This window comes from Trifolium pratense, linkage group LG6 (genome assembly GCF_020283565.1).
Source record: "Trifolium pratense cultivar HEN17-A07 linkage group LG6, ARS_RC_1.1, whole genome shotgun sequence".
NCBI classification, from domain to species: Eukaryota; Viridiplantae; Streptophyta; class Magnoliopsida; order Fabales; family Fabaceae; genus Trifolium; species Trifolium pratense.
In genome coordinates, this window is record NC_060064.1 from 30,880,829 (window position 1) to 30,904,218 (window position 23,390).

Here is a 23,390-nt window from a genome sequence, read left to right on the forward strand (position 1 = left end):
GGCTTGGCCGCCTTGAAGGTATGAGGAGGAGTTGCCCCTGTGTAACCTGTCTTGCCCCAGTCAATTGCGTCTTTGAAGTGATTAGCCAACTCACTGATATTGGTGCCCCTTTTCTAGGAGGTATATTTTTGATCAAACTAGCGTTTGGAGATGCAACCCTGATTGCCCCATTCTTGAGATGTTTTGGCCGGACCAACGAGATCTTCAGGTGCCCCTAGTCACAAGGGTTCACTCTTGATTGTCAGGATCCCAAGGTGATTTGCCCCTAATTAGGAACATCTTGAACCAGTTCGTTAGGTTTTGAACACCTGGGTTTTGATGCAGCTTGCCATGATGTGATCTTGGGTCACTTTTCCCGTATTGAATGACCCCTCTAGGGAATGTCCCTCTTGGTTAATTGAAGTTCCGAGATAGTTGCCCCAGATTGAACCGATTTCTTGCTGATCACTTGGTGACCGTTCATAGCTGAAACTTCCTTATTGTTAAGTGCTGATTTGCAGATAAACCTGTTTATTAAAAATAGTAATTCTAATGCAATGTGTATACTAGTTTTGAAATCAATATTGAGATGAAATTGATGTATAGTGGATGAATGTTGTGAAAGAGGGTGTGAGAGCATGATATCAACACTGATGATTAACAAAAAATCTTGGGAGTCAGGTTAACGCAACCTTGCTACTGTATGCATTCAAAATAAACCTTGCTTCAATTAGGTCTTTTGAGGGTTGTAACGTGGCCTGGTTCACGGTTTATGAATAACAGGATATAAGGCTCAAATTTTATTTTAACCCACCTCATTCTCCATGATATTCTTCAGTCCTACGTTCAATTAATTCAACCTATGCTCTCAAGTTCCAAGAGATTTTGGAAATGCGATGATGAGGATACAATGGCTTAGAGGTCAATGATATCTTTTGACGCGACAGTCACTTACTTTTTGTTTTGGTCATATGACTTTGATTTCATTGGTGACGCTTTTTTTTGTTGTTTGTAATCCCTAATTTTTGCCTGAACTATTTTTTGAGTTTTTAGTCCACCGGGATGCCCTAATTTTTGCCTAAGTCATTTTGAGTTTTAACTTAGCAGGCTTTTTTTCTTTTTTTTGTTGGAGAATTGTGACTGCCTCGACAATGGTGGAGGAAAATAAATTCTCTTTTTGACTATTTTTATTTCCTTGAGATTGTGTGATGCATTCAAGGTAGAAAATGTGATTGATCCTCGAATGAGATGTTCTTCTCTTGAAACTCGAACGCATGGTCGAATTAACTGAACACTACCCTGCCCCGGGTTAAAATTGCGGGTTTTTTCGTATAGAAAGAAACACCAACTTCTAGGCTCAACATGGGTGACTACGGATTATCTTCCTTATTTCTCCGGTGTTTAGGGATTTGAAACAATGCCTTACATCATCAACAAAGTTTTATCCGAAAGCATACTGTAGCAATTTTGGTTATTTCGTTTTTCATCATTCTCCCTCCAATCTTTATTCAAACGGATTTGATAATGAAAGAAATGAAATGAGTGAAATATATATATTTTGCTTTTGTGGAGAAGAGAGAAAAGTGAATGGATATGAAAAGATTAATTTCAAACATGCATACACATTTTATTATGATCACTATTGCGAATAAATAAGTTTAAGCACAAATTAAACTTCGCAAATAGGAAAATTACAAAGATGAAAACAGTCTAATGATAATCAGTCCTTGAGCTTGATTCCTTTTTGACCGGTTGGCAACCTTTAAACTTTTAGACGGCCTCTAGCAGCGGACTATCTTTCACATTTGGCTTGCCATCCCTGAAAGTCAAGACCTTCCCGTCGATGAGCTCTTGTACTAGATGTTTGAATGCTATGCAGTTATCAATGGAATGACCTTCAGCACCCATATGAAACTCACATTTAGCTTTATCATCATACCAAGCCGGAAACGGTGGTGTCATGGGTTTTAGAGTCCTGGGAATTACCATTCCATTGTGCACTAGATATGGAAGAAGTTGACCATATGACATAGGAATCAGATCAAAGACCTTTCTTTTGGGAGTGTTTGCAGGCTCTTTTGAGGTACATTGATTGCCCACAGTAGCTTGAATCTTACCGCTCTTGATCCCCATTTCAATCCTCTCACCTATCTTCACCATATCAGAAAAACCAGTTGAAACACTGCCAACCATCTTTTCAAAATACGCCCCTTGCAGAGTATTAGTGAATATGTCCACTAGTTCGGCTTCTAAGAGTGGAGGATGTACTTGTGCAGCCAACTCTCTCCAACGTTGAGCATAAACCCTGAATGACTCGCCCTCCTCTTGAGACATGTTTTGTAACTGAGTACGATCTGAAGCCATGTCAATGTTGTATTGGTACTGCTTAATGAAAGCATTTGCCAAATCTCTCCATGATTGGATTCGGTTCCCCTCCAGTTGCATGTACCAGTTGAGTGATGCCCCAGTGAGGCTATCTTGGAAGCAATGCATCATGAGTTTGTCATCTTTAGCAAAGGAGGCCATCTTCCGACTCTACATAATCAAATGATTCTTTGGACAGCTGAGGCCTTTATACTTCTCGAAGTCAGGGACCTTAAATTTTAGCGGGAGCACCAAGTCTGGAACTAGGCACATATTGGCAAGGTCTAAGGGATCAGCTCCTTCCATCATGCTTAGACGGTCTTCAATAGCCTTGAATTTCTGTCGAGCTTCCTCTAGCTGAGGAACATTAGAATTAACCTTTGGCACATCATCAAATAACCCTAGACTCTGATAAGCATTTCTGGGATCATCCAGATTCTCTTGTTGTGAAACAAAACCTTGTTGGACCAGAGGGACTCTAGTCTGGGTATTCTGAGGAGACTGTTGAACTTCAACCCGATTCTGTGGAGTATACCCAACGGGCAAACCAAAAGTTGGCCAAACCGTGTTTACTGCTAAAGTTCCTCCTTGGGGTGCGGGAACCATGGTTTCCACCACAACTGGCTACGCTGGTTTGTTCAGATTAATCAACAACTCAAGAGCCTTGTCCAATTTTTCAGTCAATTGTGCTACCTCGCCCTTCAAAGCATCGTGCTGGTCTTGCCAATTCTCCATGACTTGTTTGGTGACGCTTCTTGTCCAATACCGGCGCCGGGAATATGACTGGTTATATGAACGAATGGAATGAGGTGCAATTTATGAATGAAAATGCATGCAAAAATCTGCGAATCTTTTTTGTCATTTTGGTTTAAGAGAACCATAGACGCATGGTTATCATAAGCGTTTCAGGATATAAGAAAAATTCAAACTTTTACTCCACATGATTTAAAAACCTTATGCTTATGTAACTAGTGCATGTATAGTTCCTTGAAGGCCAAAATGTACATGTATGATTAATGTTATGAATGCATGAATGCAAGTAGTATTCCATGCAGCAGATCAAGCGAACCGTAACAGATTAGGTGTAAATTTTGAAGGCCAACGGCTCAGAGTTACCCGCAACCCATCCCAATCTCACATGTTTGTTCTAGGTTTGACACCGTTCCTAAATTCATATGTAAATCTTTAGGAGATGATGTTCGTGTTGCGATGGCTCATAACAAACATCTACTAAAGATAAACCTCCTCTAGGTGAAGTTGGTACATCAACCGGGAAGGTTAACGTAACGCAACCATCGACGCGGTTCCTAAACATAGGTTCAAGGTCATAGGTTTTAAAAGGTCCCCAAGGTCACAGATCCATCCAGGGAACGTTTCGGTCCTCGAGTCATACGTCAGGCGAACCGATATCCCTAAGACGAATCTACCCCAAGTGGGAGTATCCTGCCAGCCCTCGAGTCATACGTCAGGCGAGCTAGCAATCAACCCCCGATGTGTCTTAAGTTTTCCTCAAGTCCGGGTATAGGACTTTTTACTCGGTAACCAAGTAATCGGCCCAAGTGGGCAAAAGGAAAAAGAAAGGAGATGAAGCAGAAGAAACAGATATAGCAGACAATATCCAAGCAAGTATGCAATATAATATTAAAAGCAATAAAGCAAGAATGTAAATAACATACATTAAAGCAAACAAACGAAAACCCCCTAAATTAGGCTTAACTCTCAAAAGGTTAGTCCCCAGCAGAGTCGCCAGCTGTCGCGGCGCGAAAAATAACCTCGAGCGTAAACACTTGAGAAATAACAGAGTCGCCACTGAATTTTATTTATCCCAAAAAAGGGAAAGGAAAATATCGAGAAAACCTTGAGGGGTAGAGAAATGGGTTCGGGAGTTGGTTATGCGAGGGGAAGGTATTAGCACCCCTCACATCCGTTGTACTCAACGGGAACCTTTTAGAGGGAAATTGTTTGTTTGCTTTAACGTGTTTTTTAATGTTTGCTTGATTACTCGTTTCTTGCTTCATCGAGAAAAAGTTTGTTTTTTATTATTATTTATGTTATTATATATGCGGGGAAAAAGGTTTTGTTTTTTATTATTGTGCCCGACAAGATGTTGAATCCTGCTCCTACGTATTCCCAGGTGCAATGGGAAAATCAGGGTTTCGTAGTTCAGGGTAAAAATGTTTGTGGGTTGGTTGCTTTTAGACGCATGACGTCTAAGTCGCATTCTCGCATTAAACGCTGCTTGTATGCTCGCACTTTGGAGGCTTAAGCGTGGTTTGTATTACGGAGAATGGACGAAAACGTCACCCGTTTTGTGAAAAGGGTTTTCTTTTTACTGCGCGCGAGGGCAGTGAAAAAGGTTTGAGTGTGTTGAGTTGATTTTATGAGTTTTTGTGAAAATGTTTGAGAATGAGGATGGTCCGAGACGCGAGTCATACGTCAGGGCCTCGGAACCATCCGGGTAGAGAAAGTCATACGTCAGTCCCTTCCTTTTTCATCCTTTTAATCTTAAGTCGTTTTAATTTGATTTAACAAAATCAAAAGAAAAGATTAAGAGATACTTTTTTAGGTGTTTTAAGGTTTGGGAATGAGAATGGTCCAAGACACGAGTCATACGTCAGGGCCTCGAAACCATCCGGGTAGAGAAAGTCATACGTCAGTCCCTTCCTTTTTCATTCTATTTATTGATTAAGTATTGAATAAATTTAAACAAGACGAAGAAGAAACAAATCAAGCTAACAAAGTATAGACAACAAGCTCTTATTTGAATAAGCACTTATATGAATAAGCACTAAAAAAATAAATAAACCACCACTGGGGGTGTAAACTGGGTTCTGGGGGTGAAGCAATAGCAATCTGCAACACCAAAGCCCAGCCCAGTTCGTCCAAAAAAAAATGGCAAACAGAACAAAAATGAACATGGTGCAGCGCGAGGAAAAAGGTGCACGGTAGGCTTCCTGGATCTGGGCCCTTTGATTTGATCAAATGGCTTGGATTTAAAAAAATCCTCTAACAGATCTCGGCCTTACAATAGATCCAACAGACATGTTTTAAACTTGGGAGGGAGCCAATGACGCGCTGACACGTCATCGTCTTCAACCTCCTTCACCTTCTTCACGTTGAAGAATCAACAACAAGAAGCCATGAAAGCTTCAAGTGAAGCTCACGGCCAAACACAACATCATCAATTCTTGACCAAAAATCAAAAGTTTATATACCATTTCACTCGAAATCATGCGTAGATCATGAATATATACTTAGATTTTTTAAAAGGTGTTTTTATCTCAAAAAAAGTTCGAAACTTTAAAACCCAAAAAAACTTTAAAATTCACATTTGAACGAATTAAACAAAATTAAGGGTTGGAAAAGCTTCATTAGGTGTTCATGAGTAAAAAACGTTTAGAAACCTACTTGTTTTGAGGCTTGCTTAGGTGGGTTAACACCTACTCCTTTCTTGGCTATTTTGAATCTTGTGTAAGCTTTTGTTGATGGTTTTCTTCGTTTTTCTTGCGGGTTCAAGCTTAAGGAGGTGTTTGGAGTGATTTGGGTGAAGAGATTTGAAGGCTGGAGGTGGTTTTAATGGATTTCGAATTTGGGAAAAGTGATGGAGAAGAGGTGAGCTTTTTATGTTTCTTTCTCAGATTTCTCTCTAACTCTCCCCTCAAAAATCGTCCTCCTCCTTGCTGATTTTTGGCTCTCAATTTATAGAGTTTATGGCTGAGTTTTCATGTCCAGTGGATAAAATGGAGTTTGGATTTTCTATTGTTTTGGCACAAAATATGGTTTTGGCAGGGATCAAAAAGGGAATGGAGTGACTGCACTTTTGCTTTGAGTGTATTCATGGGGAAGACTGAACTTATTTTGGGAAAAGATCATGAAAAGAAGAAACTGAAAATAAGGGATGGAGGAGGCGCATAGCAACAACAGTCTTGTTGTTGTTTTTCTCTTCTTTTTTTTAAATTTTTGATTATAATAATAATAATAGAAAATAAGTGAAAAATAATTGAAAAATAAAAAAAAAAATAATTGTAAAAAGAGGGTAGGACAAAATTAGGGTATGACAGGGGGTAAAGCTCATTTTGATGGTCGAGGCAGAAATCACGGTCGAAACCACTTTCGTGGTAGAGGTCGTGGACGAGGATATGTGAATAATTATAGGCCTCCTAAATATGACCAAAATAATAAGAATCATCAAGGTAAAGGTAAATATATCCAAGAAGGTCCCTCAAGGAACCGTGATGATATCTGTTTTAGATGCGGAAAGAATGGACATTGGTCTAAGACGTGTAGGACACCAGAACACCTGTGTAAAAAATACAGGGCATCTGTTGAAGAAAAGGGAAAGGAAGTAAATTTTAATGAAGTTGAACCCAATAATGATACTACCTACCTTGAGGCTGCTGATTTTGTTGAAGAAGAAAATGAAATGAATATGAATTAAGTAACTAATTAAATAAGTATTTGAATAATGTGTGGTGTGCTTGTATTACTTAATAATATGTGTGACTTGTGTGGTGTGCTTGTATTACTTAATAATATGTGTGACTTGTGTGATGTGCTTGAATTACTTAATAATATGTATGACTTATGTGGTGGGCATTGTGTAATATTTGGTTATTGAATAATAATGTTGAATGTATTATATTGATTTATTGTTTTCCTATCTTTAATCTTGATTTTATTTTAAGAAGGTCAGACATGGAACATGTCAAAGACATTTGCATCCCGGACAGTGGAACTACCCACACGATCCTCAAAAGTAAGAAATATTTCAATGATTTAAATTCTACTAAAGGTGTGATAAATACTATCTCAGGACCTGCTGATTTAATAGAAGGGACAGATAATGCTATGTTCATGTTACCAAATGGAACAAAATTTGTCATTAATGATGCTTTATATTCTCCTAAATCAAAGAGAAATTTGTTGAGTTTTAATGACATATATCGTCAAGGGTTTGACACTGAAACTGTAACTGAAGGCAATATGAAATATATTAATATTACTACTAATGTTTCTGGAAAGAAGAAAACCTTAGAAAAGCTACCAAAATTGCCTTCGGGATTACATTATACATATATACATAAAATTGAATGTAATTTGGTAGTAAAAGAAGACCCCAAAACTATGATTTTATGGCATGACCGTTTAGGTCACCCTGGCTCAACAATGATGCGAAAAATAATTGAAAGTACTCATGGTCATCCTTTGAAAGGTTTAAAGTTTACAAAAGAGGATAAACCATGTGAAGCCTGTTCTCTTGGAAAACTAATAACAAAACATTCACCAGGCAAAATTCATACAGAATCACCTGCATTTCTTGAAAGGATTCAAGGTGATATATGTGGACCTATCCATCCACCGTCTGGACCATTCAGATATTTTATGGTATTAATTGATGCATCTAGTAGATGGTCGTATGTTTGTTTATTGTCAAGTCGTGATATGACATTTGCAAAATTTCTTGCACAAATAATTAAATTAAGAGCACAATTTCCTGATTATACTATAAAGAAAATTAGACTTGACAATGCTGGTGAATTTACATCAGAATCATTCAATAATTATTGCATGTCAGTAGGAATCACTGTTGAACATCCTGTTCCTCATGTGCATACACAAAATGGCTTAGCTGAGTCATTAATAAAACGTCTTCAATATATAGCTAGACCATTAATAATGAGAACTAAGCTACCAGTTACTGTTTGGGGTCATGCAATTTTACATGCTGCAGCACTCATCCGTCTAAGGCCGAGTGCTGATCATAAACACACCCCTTATCAGCTTGCAATTGGTAAGGAACCAAATATTTCCCATTTAAAAATTTTTGGTTGTGCAGTATATGTCCCAATAGCTCCACCACAAAGAACAAAAATGGGACCTCAAAGGAGATTGGGAATATATGTAGGGTATGAATCACCGTCTATTATTAGATACCTTGAACCTTTAACAGGTGACGTTTTTCAGGCAAGATTGGCTGATTGTCATTTTGATGAAACAAAATTTCCAACACTAGGGGGAGAAAATAAACACATAGAAAATGAAATAACATGGTATGTACCATCTTTATTACATTTGGACCCATATAATAAATCATGGGAAGAAAATGTAAAGAAAATAGTACACTTACAAGATTTAGCAAACCAACTGCCAGATTCATTCACTGATTTGAAAAGAGTGACAAAGTCACATGTACCAGCTATAAATGTCCCAGCTAGAATTGATATTTCAAAAACAAATGATGTAGCAAGTACATCCAAGGCACGCTTGAAGCGTGGCCGACCTATGGGATCCAAAGACAAAAATCCCCGAAAAAGAAAAGAAACAGAAAAGGTGAATATGATTGAAAGTGATCCTGAAAAGACACTAGATAACAACAAATCCATGATTGAAAATTGTGCTCTCGAAGAAGCACAAAATGATGACAATGAGATCATTAATAATGAAGCTGATAACAAGAATGATCTCGAGATTTCAATAAATTATGTTAATACAGGAAATCTGTGGAGCCGAAAAGGTATGAACATTGATGAAATATTTTCGTTCTCAATTGCATGTGAAATCATAAACGAAAATGATGATCCTGAACCCAAAACTGTGAATGAATGTCAAAATAGACATGATTGGAAAAATTGGAAAGATGCGATAAATACTGAGTTAAACTCTCTTAAAAATCGAAAAGTATTTGGACCCATTGTGGATATACCTGAAGGTGTGAAACCTGTTGGGTATAAGTGGGTCTTTGTAAGAAAACGAAATGAGAAAAATGAGATTGTAAGATACAAGGCTCGTCTTGTTGCACAAGGTTTTTCCCAAAGACCAGGAATTGATTATGAGGTAACATATTCTCCTGTTATGGATGCCATTACTTTTCGTTATTTAATTGGTTTATCAGTGTTTAACAAATTGGACATGTATCTCATGGATGTTGTTACTGCTTACTTGTATGGATCACTTGATAGTAACATATATATGAAAATCCCGGAAGGATTTAAGATGCCTGAAAACTCAAAACCCAGAGAGACGTATGCAATAAAGTTGCAGAGGTCATTATACGGGTTAAAGCAGTCAGGACGCATGTGGTATAACAGACTGAGTGAATATTTATTTAAAGAAGGCTATGTAAATAATCCTATTTGCCCTTGTGTCTTTATAAGAAAAATAATATCTGGTTTTGTAATAATCGCTGTCTATGTTGATGATTTAAATATCATTGGTACCAATAAAGAAATTAAAGAAGCAAGAGATTACTTAAAGAAAGAATTTGAAATGAAAGATTTGGGGAAAACCAAATTCTGTCTTGGTTTGCAAATTGAATATACTAAAAATGGTATATTGGTACATCAATCAAACTATACAGAAAGGGTATTGAAAAGATTCAACATGGACAAAGCCAACCCTTTGAGTACCCCAATGATGGGCAGAACATTAAATGTTGAAAAGGATCCGTTTAGACCTAAGGAAGAAAATGAAACAGATCTTGGCTCTGAAGTACCATACCTCAGTGCCATTGGGGCACTCATGTACCTTGCCAACTGTACAAGGCCTGATATAGCCTTTGCAGTGAATTTACTAGCAAGATTCAGTTCATGTCCTACAAAGAGACATTGGAAAGGAATAAAACATATTTTTCGATATCTCCGAGGTACTTCTGATTTTGGTTTGTTTTATTCTAACAATACAAAACCAGTTTTACTTGGTTATGCAGATGCAGGATATTTGTCAGATCCACATAATGCTAAATCACAGACTGGATATGTGTTTACATATGGTGACACCGCAATATCATGGAGATCTCAAAAGCAAACACTTGTAGCAACTTCTTCAAATCATGCTGAAGTAATTGCCCTCCATGAAGCTAGCAAAGAATGTAGATGGTTGAGATCAGTAATTCAACATATCCAAGGAACGTCTGGTTTACCAACTGATAAGAATCCAACAATTTTGTATGAAGACAATGCTGCATGTGTTACCCAGATGAAAGAAGGTTACGTCAAAAGTGATAGAACCAAACACATCCCTCCAAAATTCTTCTCATTCACGCAAGAGCTAGAAAGAAACAAAGAGGTTGATATTCAATACATTCGTTCGAGTGAAAATGTGGCGGATCTCTTTACAAAGGCACTTTCTACATCAGTCTTCAAGAAACACGTACGAAGTATTGGAATGCGTCACCTTCGAGACCTTTGAAGAAGAATTACCTAGGCTTGGTTAAGGGGGAGCATAATGTTGTACTCTTTTTCCCTTATTGAGGTTTTTATCCCAATGGGTTTTTCCTAATAAGGTTTTTAACGAGGCAACGTATGTTCCCATCACAAATTCGACTAAGCTTCAATAAAGCACCATGATAGATATTTCAAAGGGGGAGTGTTATAATAAATTGGAAAATCAACAAAATTATCTTGAAATGACATTGGTTACTATTAATGTTGAAATATCTATCTATAATGTCAACTTAAAATAGTAATGTAAAATTATCAATGTAAATGTCAACTTGCAATAGTAAATCTAAGTTAATGTATTCATAATTTTAGTAGTATAAATACCACCCTTTGGATCATGTAAAAGACACCCTTGAGAGCAACAAGTAATCTCATAAAACTTCTCCATTCTCTCCATTCTCTTCATTAGTATAATATATATTTATAGTATTATAACTACATTAGTAATTTATATCATTATATTAATCCTTAAAGGATACTTAAATATTTGATTTTCTCAACACTTTTAATACTTTTGAGATATTAAATACATGCATTTCGTAACAGAATTTTTATTTTTAAATGTTTAACCAGTGTTCGGGAAGCATTGTTTAACATTTTCCAAAAAAATATAGTTATGTGAGAGAAAGAGTTTTACCGATAACCCCTGCTCCTCCTAAAAAAACACGCACTTAAACCCCAGCCGGAAAACTCAGCACCACCGTCATCTTCCTCGTTGTATCAGTCGATGTCACCGTAACTGCCGTCAAAACTCAAAACCAAAACCTTCCCGGAAAATACACCGCCGCATGAACACCATTTTATCAATAGCATTACGGCCGCACCACCGTTTCTTCTCAAAACTCAATAACCAAATTCTACAACCAAATCTCTCTGCCGATTTAATTACTCTCGGCGGTTTCCTCCGCTCCTCAAAACACATCCGCCATGACACAATCACCTTCGGTCGAATGGTCCCGGTCCTCAGCCGCCTTATTGACCACTACATAACCCCTCAATCAATTCTCTCAGAGTTACAATCAATTGGTTCTATCAATCTCTCTACCATAAACATAAACCCTAATCCTTTTATACATTTGTTGAGGATTTTCTCTCGTTCAGGTAATCACATCATGGTTATTGAAACTTGTAATCATATGATAGAGTTTCATGGTTTTGTAATTGAGAAGAAAACCTTTGCTTCAAACTTACTTATGGAGTCTTTGTTTAAAACCTCTCAACATAAAATTGCTTTTTATGTTTTCGAACAAACGAAAAACCCAAATTTCCTTACTTTCAACATTGCACTTTATCATCTTTCCAATGTAAATGACATTGTCAATGTTTCCTATGTTCTTAGACATATGTTGAGCTTGAGTTATTGTCCTAATCATAACACTTTTAGTGCGGTTTTGAATTCGTTTTGTAGAATGAATGCAATTCGGCAAGTTTATCAGATTTTGGGTTTAATGGTTGGTTTAGGGGTTGAATTGTCTGTCAATGTTTGGACTGTACTCATTAGTAAGTTCTGTAAATTACGTAGGCCCGATGTTGCTATCGGTTTGTTTTACAAAATGATTCGAACTGGTTGTTCTCCTAATGTTTTCACGTATACTGCTTTAATTAAAGCATTGATGGAATCTAACATGGTGATTCATGCTTTACGTTTGTTGAGTTATATGTGTTCTGATGGTCTAGATCTTGATTTAGTTCTTCATAATGTGTTAATTGATTGCTTTTCGAAGGCTGGAATGTACGAGGATGCATTTCTAGCTTTTGACGGGTTGACGAAACAAATAAACATAAAACCTGATTTGTGTACCTATACTTCATTGTTACCTACAACCTGGCGGTTTGAACAGTTTGATCTCGTACACAAAATAGAAGATTGCAGACTTATAGGTTGTGATTTAGTGTTTTGCAATGCTCTTATAACTTCTTATATTAAGGCTGGGCATCCCGGTCGTGCTGTTAAATTCTATAAACGTATGATTGATGAAGGTTTTAAGCCAGATAAACATAGTTTTGCTGGGCTACTAATTGCACTTTGTGCTCAGAGAAGAATTGATAAAGCAATTAAGGAGTATCGTGGTGTTGCTAGAACGGCTGATGCTCACATCCATACCGTGATAGTGGATGGGCTTATACAGGCTGGTCAGTATCTCAAGGCTGCCATTGTGTTTAGATCAGCAGCAGACAAGAAATACCCACTTGACAGTGTAGCATATGCTGTTGGCATCCGTGCACATCTTAGAAGTGGAAAAACTCTAGAAGCCAACACTTTGTTTGACCAGATGAAGAACAATGGTCTGGAACCTAATGTTCAGACATTTAACATGATGCTTTTCAGTTCGTTTAAAGTAAAAGATCGCCAAATGGTTAAACAGTTGCTAGAAGAGATGATTGATTCAAGGATTGAGCTAAGTGACAGAAATTTCTTCAACATGTATAAATTTCGATGCTGTTTGGATCTATTGCCCTATATTAGAGATTTGGGTTTATTATCTGCCAAAGCGTTGGATGCCTTAAGCCATGATGAAAGTGTAAAAGAAAATTATGAACATTGTGCTGAAGTTGATATAGAATGCAACCTAGTTCTGGATTCATCAAGTTCTGAAGATATGTCAGATGTAGCTGTGTCAGTTTGTTGAGCACTTATTGTTACTACTACTTTGTGGCCGACGTCTGATTGAAACGTTCATTCAATTCCTATATCATAAAACTCGGCAATCTACCCACAAACTGGTACTAGTTATCACTTATTTATATTCTTAATTTGTATTTTTTTTCTGCGAGGAGGGATAAATATTATTACTTTCCATGTGTATAGGCAGATAATGGTATCACTTTATACGCCAATTTCTGTCCGTATCTGGATGAGAACCAGAAAATCATCTTAATCTTTGAAGCTTCAGAGACTCCAGCTAAAATGAAGGCATGTAGCAGTAACTGTGGTATCTGATGTAGTTGATTAGTTGTTTATTTTTTCTCATCCCTTTCAGTATTGCTCATAATAGATTTTGGGACTAGGCTTTTAGCTAACCATCATATGTGATTCAACATCCCATAGTAATAGACCCTTAGCTAAGCGAACAAGAATGATAGTACACCTGTAACAGATAATAGACAAATAATAATCGAAGAACTTATGGACCCTTATCTTTTTTTTGAAGAAGCTAAATTAGCCCACCCAAATTGGCGCCAGAGAGAATCGAACCTCAGACCTCAAGAGGAGCACACTCCCAGGTCCCAAGCCAATACCAATGCACCAACCCAAGTGGGTTTATGGACCGTTATCTAAGAGTCAACATAAGCAAGAATGCAACTTTACACTCTTAACAATTTGAAGGTTTCAGCCCTGATAGCTTAGCTTTTAATACATTTTTGGTACATGTAAGAGTAGTTTGAATACAGATTTAGGTATGCTGTCCTAGAGTGAACATTGCACATGACAACTGTTTAATATTTTAAAATACCTTCTTTTATTTATATATCCATCTATTATTTACATGTGAGAATTGAGATCCATATGCTGATATGATTATTTCTATGAACAAAGAGAATTGATACTCAATTTGCGATTTGATTGTGTAATGAATATTGGTAGTGTTGTGCAACTCAGTTGGAGTGTTTCCACATTCACAGCATTTTACTTAATAAGCTTCACCTACTAATATACCTTGAGATGCCAAAGCAAGTCTGTTATGATATAAAATCATGTCTAATTAGAGTAGTTAATGGTGGTAAGAGTTGTTAAAGTTAATTGGCTATTTGGATTAGTTAGAAACTATTTGTATAAATAAGAGAACACAGAGTATACCTTCTTTTAAATATTGTAAAGTTTTTTAGTATAGAGTATTAACTCTATTGTGAATGGGAAACCTTCGGAGGAGAGATTTCTCCTATTCTTTTATATTTATTAATTAAAGGGTTCTTTCTTTGGATTTCAAATATTGGGTTCCTAACAAAATGACTTAGCTATTTGTTGTTTATACTCTAGTAACATGATTTCTTGAGTTATTTGTTAGAATGCAATTGATGATGTTCTTCTATTTTTTTCTATTATTTATGATGCAGACAAAGACACTATAGAGGAACCACAAGATATGGTTTGTATAAACTCAAAAGTAGAGTTTCAGTGGACTTTGAAAGTTGATCAGTGTTATTTTTACTTGGTAAGTTTAACATCTTGTGATCTGTAGTGGTAATTTTCTAGTGATGGCTGCATTTTTAGTTCTGTTTTACAGTGAAAAATTTGTTTGATCCTCAAAAGGTACTTTGAGATGGAGTGCCATTTGAAAGGCGATCCTTATTCACTAAATGTTTGCCTTTTTTATGCCTAGACCTGGAAAATATCTTTGAACAACAACCTATAATCTAGATTACTTATCCTTTGCTTTTCATGTAGCTGTGCCGCGGTGGATCTACAGATTTAACTCAGCTCTTCTATAAACACTATTACTTTACATATATCTTCTTTTCAATATATGAATATCTCATTGGCATTGTTGAGGTTGAGAGGCTGATAATTATTATTTGTATTGCTGATAATTAGGACTGTGATAATTATAATTTATAACACAGTACTTTACATATATTTTCTTTTCAAAGTTACTCCTAATTAACCAATATTTTGTTGTTGATTGATTAATGAGAACATTCTTAATTTATTGCAGCCTTATGGATTTAGACCAAAATATTTTAGCACACTATTATTATTTGCGCCAATACTTTTGAATAAAATAGGTGAAAATTGTTTAGTTTCGGATTGGATCATATCCTCCACAAACAGTAATTTAGTTAGTTTTCTGCAGCGACTGTTAATTGTCCCACCTGAGCTGGCTTATGGAAGCAAGGGAGTAGCCATCAAAGTTCTCAAGACCGAGCTTGCAGATAGAGTTTGCTCAGGAAGTCTACATCATGAGGTTTGTTGTATTAAATTTGCTCATTTTTTACCATCTGAAGTCTGTCTACTTGTTTACTAAGATAGTGATTTTGCATGTCAGAACTGTTAACCATGTCAAAAAGTATGCTACACTGAACTACTACTTCAGCCCGAGGAATATTGGGGTTTGACATCAAACCGGTCTACTTTGACATGGACTTTACTGTGTTTCTTTTAGTTGCAAAATATATGGAAATTGCCTACTGGAGCTGTTAATGAGGTATATGAAAAACTTGTTATTGGTTTTTAAATTTTTTAACATTCAGAGGCAGGTTATAGTTGCCTACTAGAGCTCTAACTTGTTAATATTATTGGGTTAGATACTGTGTTTGTGAATTGTGACTACATTACTTCAGATGTTTATGATTACCACCTCTTGACAAATAGTCTGTCTGTGTACTGTGTACTATAAGTGTTGATGTGTTCAATAATCTGTGTGTAAACTTAATGCTTCGCTATCCATGTAAAGAAGTAGAATTATACCAGGGACTAATAAGGATCATATTTTAAGTTTAAACTGAATTTTGAATTGTAGACAGGGCTTTGTATAGAATTTGAGTCCTTAGGCAAGACTATCATGTAGACTTAAAAACGACAGAAAAAACATGCACCAAAAATGTGAAATTTTATAAAATAAGTAATTAAAAAGTAACGGGTATTTCACATTAGAAATATCGATCCTGCATTGATATCACTAGTTAGATGTTGGATTTGGTTCTCTCAAAAATTACCTGCTGACTTTTTGATAATAATTAGAAATGTGAACTAAACTATAACATATACTGAATGAGAAAACTTGATGCCAAAGGTGTCTTAGTTGCCTAGGCCTAGCCACAACCATGATTTTAGAATAGTTTATATTGGTAAGAAATAAACAGATTATCCAATAATTTAAAAGATTCTGTGTTAAGAGAGTTCAAATAGTAGTATAAGATAAACTATATATTTGTGATAATTAATCATTATTTTCACTTAAACATGATAATTATCACATGAAAAACATATAAGACTGCAAATATTTAAATTAATTAGTAAAATTTATTTTTTGCATTTGTCACAGACCACACAAACCAAAAGCTCTAATTGAACATTTTCAAGGTCAAAGTTTTTGAACAAGTTATTACAAGTGTACAGAGACAATATCAAGCCAAGTGATGGGTCCCATTCCCAGTTATGGTGGCATTAGAAGAGAGTCTGTGAATGGTCTGCAACTCAATATCTAGTTTATCAGCTAACCATTGGAAGTTCAAATATACCACGAAAGCAGGCTATGGTTTTACATTTCAGAATCGGTAACCATCCTTATGATGTCACAGTTTTTCCAGTGTTAAACATCTAAATTCACTTTATCCAATGTGCAAAGAAATACATTTGTCAATGTGCAAAGAAATACATTTTATATCATTGTTGAATTATTTTTGGCCTTGGAAAAGTAGGTTCGCATTTCGAGAAATACATTGTCTTTCCTCCTCAATTATCCAATTCACTACTGCAAAACTTGCTACATACATGATATCCTTATCTAATAGAAGTTGGTAACATCCGGAAATGGAAAGAGATATTGATTCGAAGCCAAGAGCAGTTTTGGACAGTTTGGATGATGTGAAGCTGTATTTTGGCTTTCCAATCTCAAAGAGATTCTGGTTTTATGGAGAGAGGTGGATGTCAGTGTAGAGTTTGGGATTAGAATGAGAAAGTGGCGATTCATCATTAGCCATGAAGATAAAAAGTTCCAACTTGAGCTTTCATATCAGAACATTTGGAAGATTGAGCTTCAGGTTGTTGAATTCAACTTTTTATTTAGTCTTTTAAACCCGATTTAATATGTGAATTATATTAGGTTTGTGTGTGCTATACTTATTTGTTTGTCTTCTACTCGTAGTTAATTGGTGCTCCTCGGGTTTTTGAGCTTTATATTCCTACTTCGGTTGATGTATATTGTGTATATGATGATCCTTTGAAGAATTATTATAAAGATTCCGCTGATGAGCATTGGATCCGTTCGATAGATTTCACTTCTTTCAGTTGTATTGTGCAGTCTTTTTATTTGTATCTCTTGTCCAATTTTAATTATCATGTATATCATTGTTGAATCATTTTGGCATCATGGAGAACTTTGTTTCTGTACCTACACTTGTAATTTGTAATTTTTTATCAACCTTGTTAAATAGAGGCGCTATAGCATAGTAGAATGTTGAACAAATTGCTATTGTTCCACTACAAACTATTTAGTACAAAATGATGTCAAATAGTGGCGCTATAGCATTGTTTCGTAGCTGAATTTGATAAATGGATTGTGTTTTTAGAATGAATTATGGCAGAGCAACCGACTTACAACAGATACCAATTTCCCCTAGTTACATATATTTTTAGTGTGGCGCTGAGCATTGTTGCAGAACTTCAGATTGATGTGTAAACTTATCAAGCTTATTATAATTTTTAGAGAGATTGAGATGTGAAATCTGGCATTTTGTACTCAAAATGATTGAATATGACAATATATTTTTGTACATATATCAGCATTATCAGCTAGTTGTATACAGCAACTGTGCACACAGCAAAATTCTACCTAAATTCTTGATAGAATTAAGACATTCCATGAAGTATATCAACCAAGTTCTGTTTTGTGTATTTGTATTTGACATGATAGTTTTTGTGTTTTATGTTGACCATTTATTCAAGATTCAGATTTTGAGTTACATGGAAACAAATCATAAAGTCTATTATCCATCCATTCATTTGTGCTATAATTTTTGTCTATTTTATGGTATGTTTTATCTCCTTTGATTGTTATAGGTATATAAAAGGTGAGAAATATATGCTTTTTCCTATCCTCATTTTAACCGTGAATGAACTTATATAAAGGAGCTTAAAAGTGGTAGTTAAATATGTTTTCTTAATACAGTAACTTGTAGAACTTTTTTTGTTCTTATGTTTTTTCGGTCTGTCCTCTAATTTCAGAGCAATGTTTACTTTTTCATAATGGAGGCTGAAATCGTTTCTGCAAGTTCATTTGATTTCATCATTTCTCATGTTTTCTATAGAGGTACGTTTCCTTCAAAGCATTTGTCTGCATTTTGTTGGAGCATTATTCTGCATTTTGTTGGTAACTCTTTTTTATGTTTTGTTTTTTATATCAATTTGTTGGTAACCTGTTTCTAACTTCTGTTAAAAAGTACTACTACCATTGTGAAAAAGTAAACATTGGTGCAAGTAGTATTAACTAGAAGGTATAATTAAAAATAAATATTTAATATTGTATTAAAAAGAAAAAAGTGCTGCTCCCTCCTGTCTTAATTATAACAAGAGAAGATTCACTTTTTAGATACATTGGAAGTTTAATGTATCTAGTCTATATTATAGTCTAGATACATCAAACTTTGAATTTATCTAAAAAATGAATTTTTTATTATAATTAGGACTAGAGGTAGTATTTTATATACAGATTTTTCTATGTTTAGTTTTCGGGACACCAGTTAACATGACCCAAAATTTAAAGAGTTATTCACTCATATTGTAGGATGAAGGGAGGGAGTATAATTTACTTCTACAAAAACAACTAATTGAAATGTGCACAGGAAAACGAAGAGATAATTAACCACAATTTCCATTAACATGCAAATGTGCACAGGAAACGAAGAGATTCTATTTATGTCATGGGGGTAATCGAAAGTCATGGATTCGTATAGGAAAAATTATTCATTTTGTGGAATTTATAGAAACAAGATACTGTACTCCATATACATAGTAGTATAGTACTACATTTTATGGTCTTCTCTGCAAAGTTCAATGTCAATCAACATTAAACCAACTAACGATTGATAGACAGATTATTTAATAAACTTGTCTTTGATATGGTAGACACATTGAAAGAGATCAATACTCACATGCATTGCAATTTTGAAACCAACTAGTCCGTGTACCCGTGCGATGCACGGGACTATGATAAAATTTGAAAGTGTTCTAAATTTATATAATTTTGGTTACAAAATTATTGTTCTATTAGTCTTAAAAAAGATTGAATATATAAAATATCAACACTGTGTTCCAAAATTGTCATAAATATAATTGGAACACAAAAGTAAATGGTGAACTAAAATGAAGGTAGAATAGAAAAATATTCAAACATTTAACTATTTTAATTGGAAGGTTTAAATCGATAATTTTCATAATTTTTTTTTAAGTCACTTATATTGTGTTTTCTTCATTAAAAGAGACACTTCTTATTTTAAGAACTTTATCAAAATTGTGTTTGACCATAGTTTTCCTTAAAAGAAGTAGAAAAGTAAAAAATAAGTAGGGTCAAACGGACACTAAGTGTTTATAATCAGGCACATATATATTCATGTAAACCAGTACAAATTGTCAGAAAAAGAAAGAGCTTAAAATTTTCTGGAAAATATATTAGAAAATAAAAATATGTTCAATTAACTCCTTAGTGAGATCCACATTCACCAATGACCATGACAATTTTAAAAAATTAGCTTACCCTCGTTCAAATTGCTTAAAGTCTTATCCTCTATATGTGAGTCATGTCATTAGACTACTTGACAAAAAAAATACCAAAGTTAAAGAAAATTTAAAATACTATACAATGAAAATTTGTAGTACTGTAGTATGTTAAGAAAATTTAAAATACTACGATAAAAATTTTGTACTCCGGTAATATACAAAGTAGGATACAAATTATTAGATGCATGTGTAAAAAAAATTCACACCGACAATGCATAAAAATTAAACTTGACCAATTACATGTATTTTCCACATTGAATAATGAATATATATATATATATATATATATATATATATATATATATATATATATATATATATATATATATATATATATATAAAAGCATCCATTTGAGACAAAAAAAAACTCTCAAAAATATGCCAAGATGTTTTGAAAAATCCCGTATTGTACATGCCAATTTATATATGAAAATATTAAGAAAAAATAACTTAATCAATTGTAGAATAGCAATATTCAGAATTTAGAGACAGTGGAAATTGGAAAAGTCTTTTATTTAGTTAAAAAAGATCATTAATGAGAGTTAAAAATTATAAAATAAATAAATAAATAATATGAAAATAATTTAGACGGGATAATTAGCAGTTAGGTGGGAAACATTGTTTTCTGCCTTAATATATAAAGGATTTCTAATTGAAGCCAATTTTAGAAAACGTGAACTTATAAACTTATCGTCATCATCACAATAGTTTAATGTTTTCATGACTAATTTAATCTCATAGTTTAACCTTCTAAAACATTTCCAATATGAGTTTAAAAAAAAATGGCAGTACGTTTCAAATGTCAATATCATTTTCTTATTATAATACAAAAAATAATATGAATCATGATAGTATATGAATTATGCGTTTTTTATTTTAAGTAGTTTGGTGACTAAAATTTTACTTTTTAGAGTGAATAAGTGAGAGTATTCGAACTTCGGTACCTACATATTACATACAATATCACTGTCAATTGAATTATGCTCACGATGACGATTTAGACACTTTATCATAAAAAGTAGAGTGTGGTCTCATAATTAAGAAGATATTCGACACAGTTTCTTTGTATATCGTAGAAGAAAAAACCAACCTAATTTCATAGCAAGCAACGTGTGTTTAAGACTTAAGTGCATAGCAATATAACTATATGATAAATCATTCACATTCCTAGCAATGAAGTCGAAAAAGACATTCTTATAATTAGTACAAATTCACATAGTTATGGAAATAAAGTCAGCTCTTATGACTAGCAAATTATAATGCATTTGATTATTACGTGCATACGTACGTCTTTTTTGTTTGACTAAACATAGGTTCGTATTTTATATTTTTACAATCACATACGTTCGTATTTAAAAATTATAAAACAGTCATTATAAATTTTTATGGAGATACGTCTTTTATTTTTTAATCTTTGTGGGAAACAGATAAAAAAGAGACAGCAAAAAATATAGTTTAACAATAAATTTAGAAAAATGTTCAAACAACAGAAATTACGGTATATTACGAAATATTTCTTTATAGGCTACATTGGAAGTATTATTCGTATGTTCACCGTCTTTGTCTATAATTAAATTTTTTAATCTTTCTCTAGAAGGAACTATTGAAATCGCAACAAACAACTGACCATTTGAAAACACTGTCGACAGAAGATATATCCCAATATGCTTAAGAGATTGTCCTTGACTCTTATTAATAGTCATCGCAAAAGAAACGATTAAAGAAAATTGACTCCGTTGAAATTTAAAAGGAATTCTTACGTTAGATGGTGTCAGAGACAATCTAGATATGAAAACTTGATCACCAATATTACTTCTTGAAATAATTTTTCCTTCAAGAGCATTACGTTTTCTCATTCTTGTAATAGTAAGTTTTGTTCCATTGCAAAATCTTAATTTTTTATTCAAATTCCTTAATAGCATAACTGGAACTCCAACTTTAAGTCTCAACTTGTTATTTGGAAGCCCCGACGTAAAAGTCGTGCTAAAAAATTCGGGAGTGTGAACATCGTCCACTACCTGATCATCTACGTTGTGTGCGAGTGGAATATCATAACTCAAATATGTTTTTTCTTCATCGTGAATTAAATCCAACATATAATCATTTATTGTGTCGACTACGGAAGCTAGTATAGCTCTATTTTTGTAAAATGTTATATCTTTAATGTTTTGTAAAATATGTGGATATGTGCTTTCAACGATAGAAACAAGATATCACTTGAATTTGGAATCAGTAAATCTGATGGAATGTCAAGTTCTAAATAATCGCCGTTGCTATCTTCAATTTCTCCATCGCCAACACTCAAAACTCATTCAGAAAACAATCTCCTTTGTTCAACGTCTGTACTCGAAGCACCACTGAGAAGCCTCATGATTTTACTCAATGTTAATCCTTCACAAAAATTTCAAAGAACCGAAGAATTGATAGTAGTATGATCAACTTCTGGTCTTGTACCTTTAGGTATTACTGGTAGAATTTTTCTGAATTTTCCACCCAAAACAACAAATTTTCCACGAAGGGAATGTGTTTATGTTTTATATCAGCAGACTTGAGAATTGCTAGATTTCTAATTGTTTAAACCGTGCAATGAAAATTGATGGTGCTTAATTGTCGTATGAAATCTTTCCTATGAGAATTGATGGTGCCTAACACTTTGTGGACATAATTTTAATCATAATTGGTTTATTTGCCATAGTGGTTGAAATGTTGTATTGCAATGAAGGGTTTCGGGTTTGATTCCTAGTCAAGAAAAAATTGTTTTTTTTAATAAAAAACTGCAAGAAAAAAGTGGAGGGAAAACAAATTAGGTTTAGGGTTTGCTTGTGTATACAAGCTTATATACACAAGCTTATATTTATATAAGAGATGTAAACATAAAACAAAAGAGGAAATAATATGTCCAATATGTATCTCTCAAAAAAAAAACCAAAGAATTGAGTAAAAAAAAAAGAGTTTAATGAATATGCGGCGTCGGTGTATTTTAATTTTACACGGACAACCAATTAGAACGATTCAATCTTCCATGTCATATTAAGAAGGTGGGATTAAGTGGGGTGACGTGGCAAAAAACGTAGTTGTGATTGGTTGACAATGTAAACTTATTTTACACTGTCATGCATGGTATATTTATTTTTCTCAAAAAAAAAAAATGAAAGAATCAAATTTTACCATTTTTAAGAAAAGAGAAATAATATGTGTAAAAAAAAAAACGAAAAGAGAAATAATATTTTATTAGAATTTATTAAAAATAGTATGATTTACTTGGTCGTACTAGATTTTTCCTTAACTATAGAATTGGTGAATTTGATTTTGTAACATTCGCACATATCAATTTGAAAATTGATTTTAAAAAATAATACTTGTGATAGTAATGACTAATGAGCGTGTCGTGA

At 34.2% G+C, this 23,390-nt stretch overlaps 1 protein-coding gene across 5 annotated transcripts; it reads left to right on the forward strand.

Moving 5' to 3' along the window:
• Positions 1-11,150: 11,150 nt before the first annotated feature.
• Positions 11,151-16,890, forward strand: LOC123891473 (putative pentatricopeptide repeat-containing protein At1g16830). 5 transcript variants are annotated; one of them, XM_045941345.1, is made up of 7 exons: positions 11,159-11,663; positions 11,971-13,286; positions 13,372-13,476; positions 14,619-14,716; positions 15,356-15,466; positions 15,548-15,706; positions 16,547-16,890. In XM_045941345.1, exon 2 carries the CDS (start codon positions 11,972-11,974, stop codon positions 13,190-13,192), a length of 1,221 nt encoding a protein of 406 aa, XP_045797301.1. In that variant the 5' UTR covers positions 11,159-11,663; position 11,971; the 3' UTR covers positions 13,193-13,286; positions 13,372-13,476; positions 14,619-14,716; positions 15,356-15,466; positions 15,548-15,706; positions 16,547-16,890. The 5 variants fall into 5 exon arrangements, with proteins under 5 accessions (XP_045797299.1, XP_045797300.1, XP_045797301.1 ...); XM_045941343.1 differs by having other exon boundaries at positions 11,151-13,286; XM_045941341.1 differs by having other exon boundaries at positions 11,172-13,286; positions 13,372-13,495.
• The last annotated feature ends 6,500 nt before the right edge of the window (positions 16,891-23,390 follow it).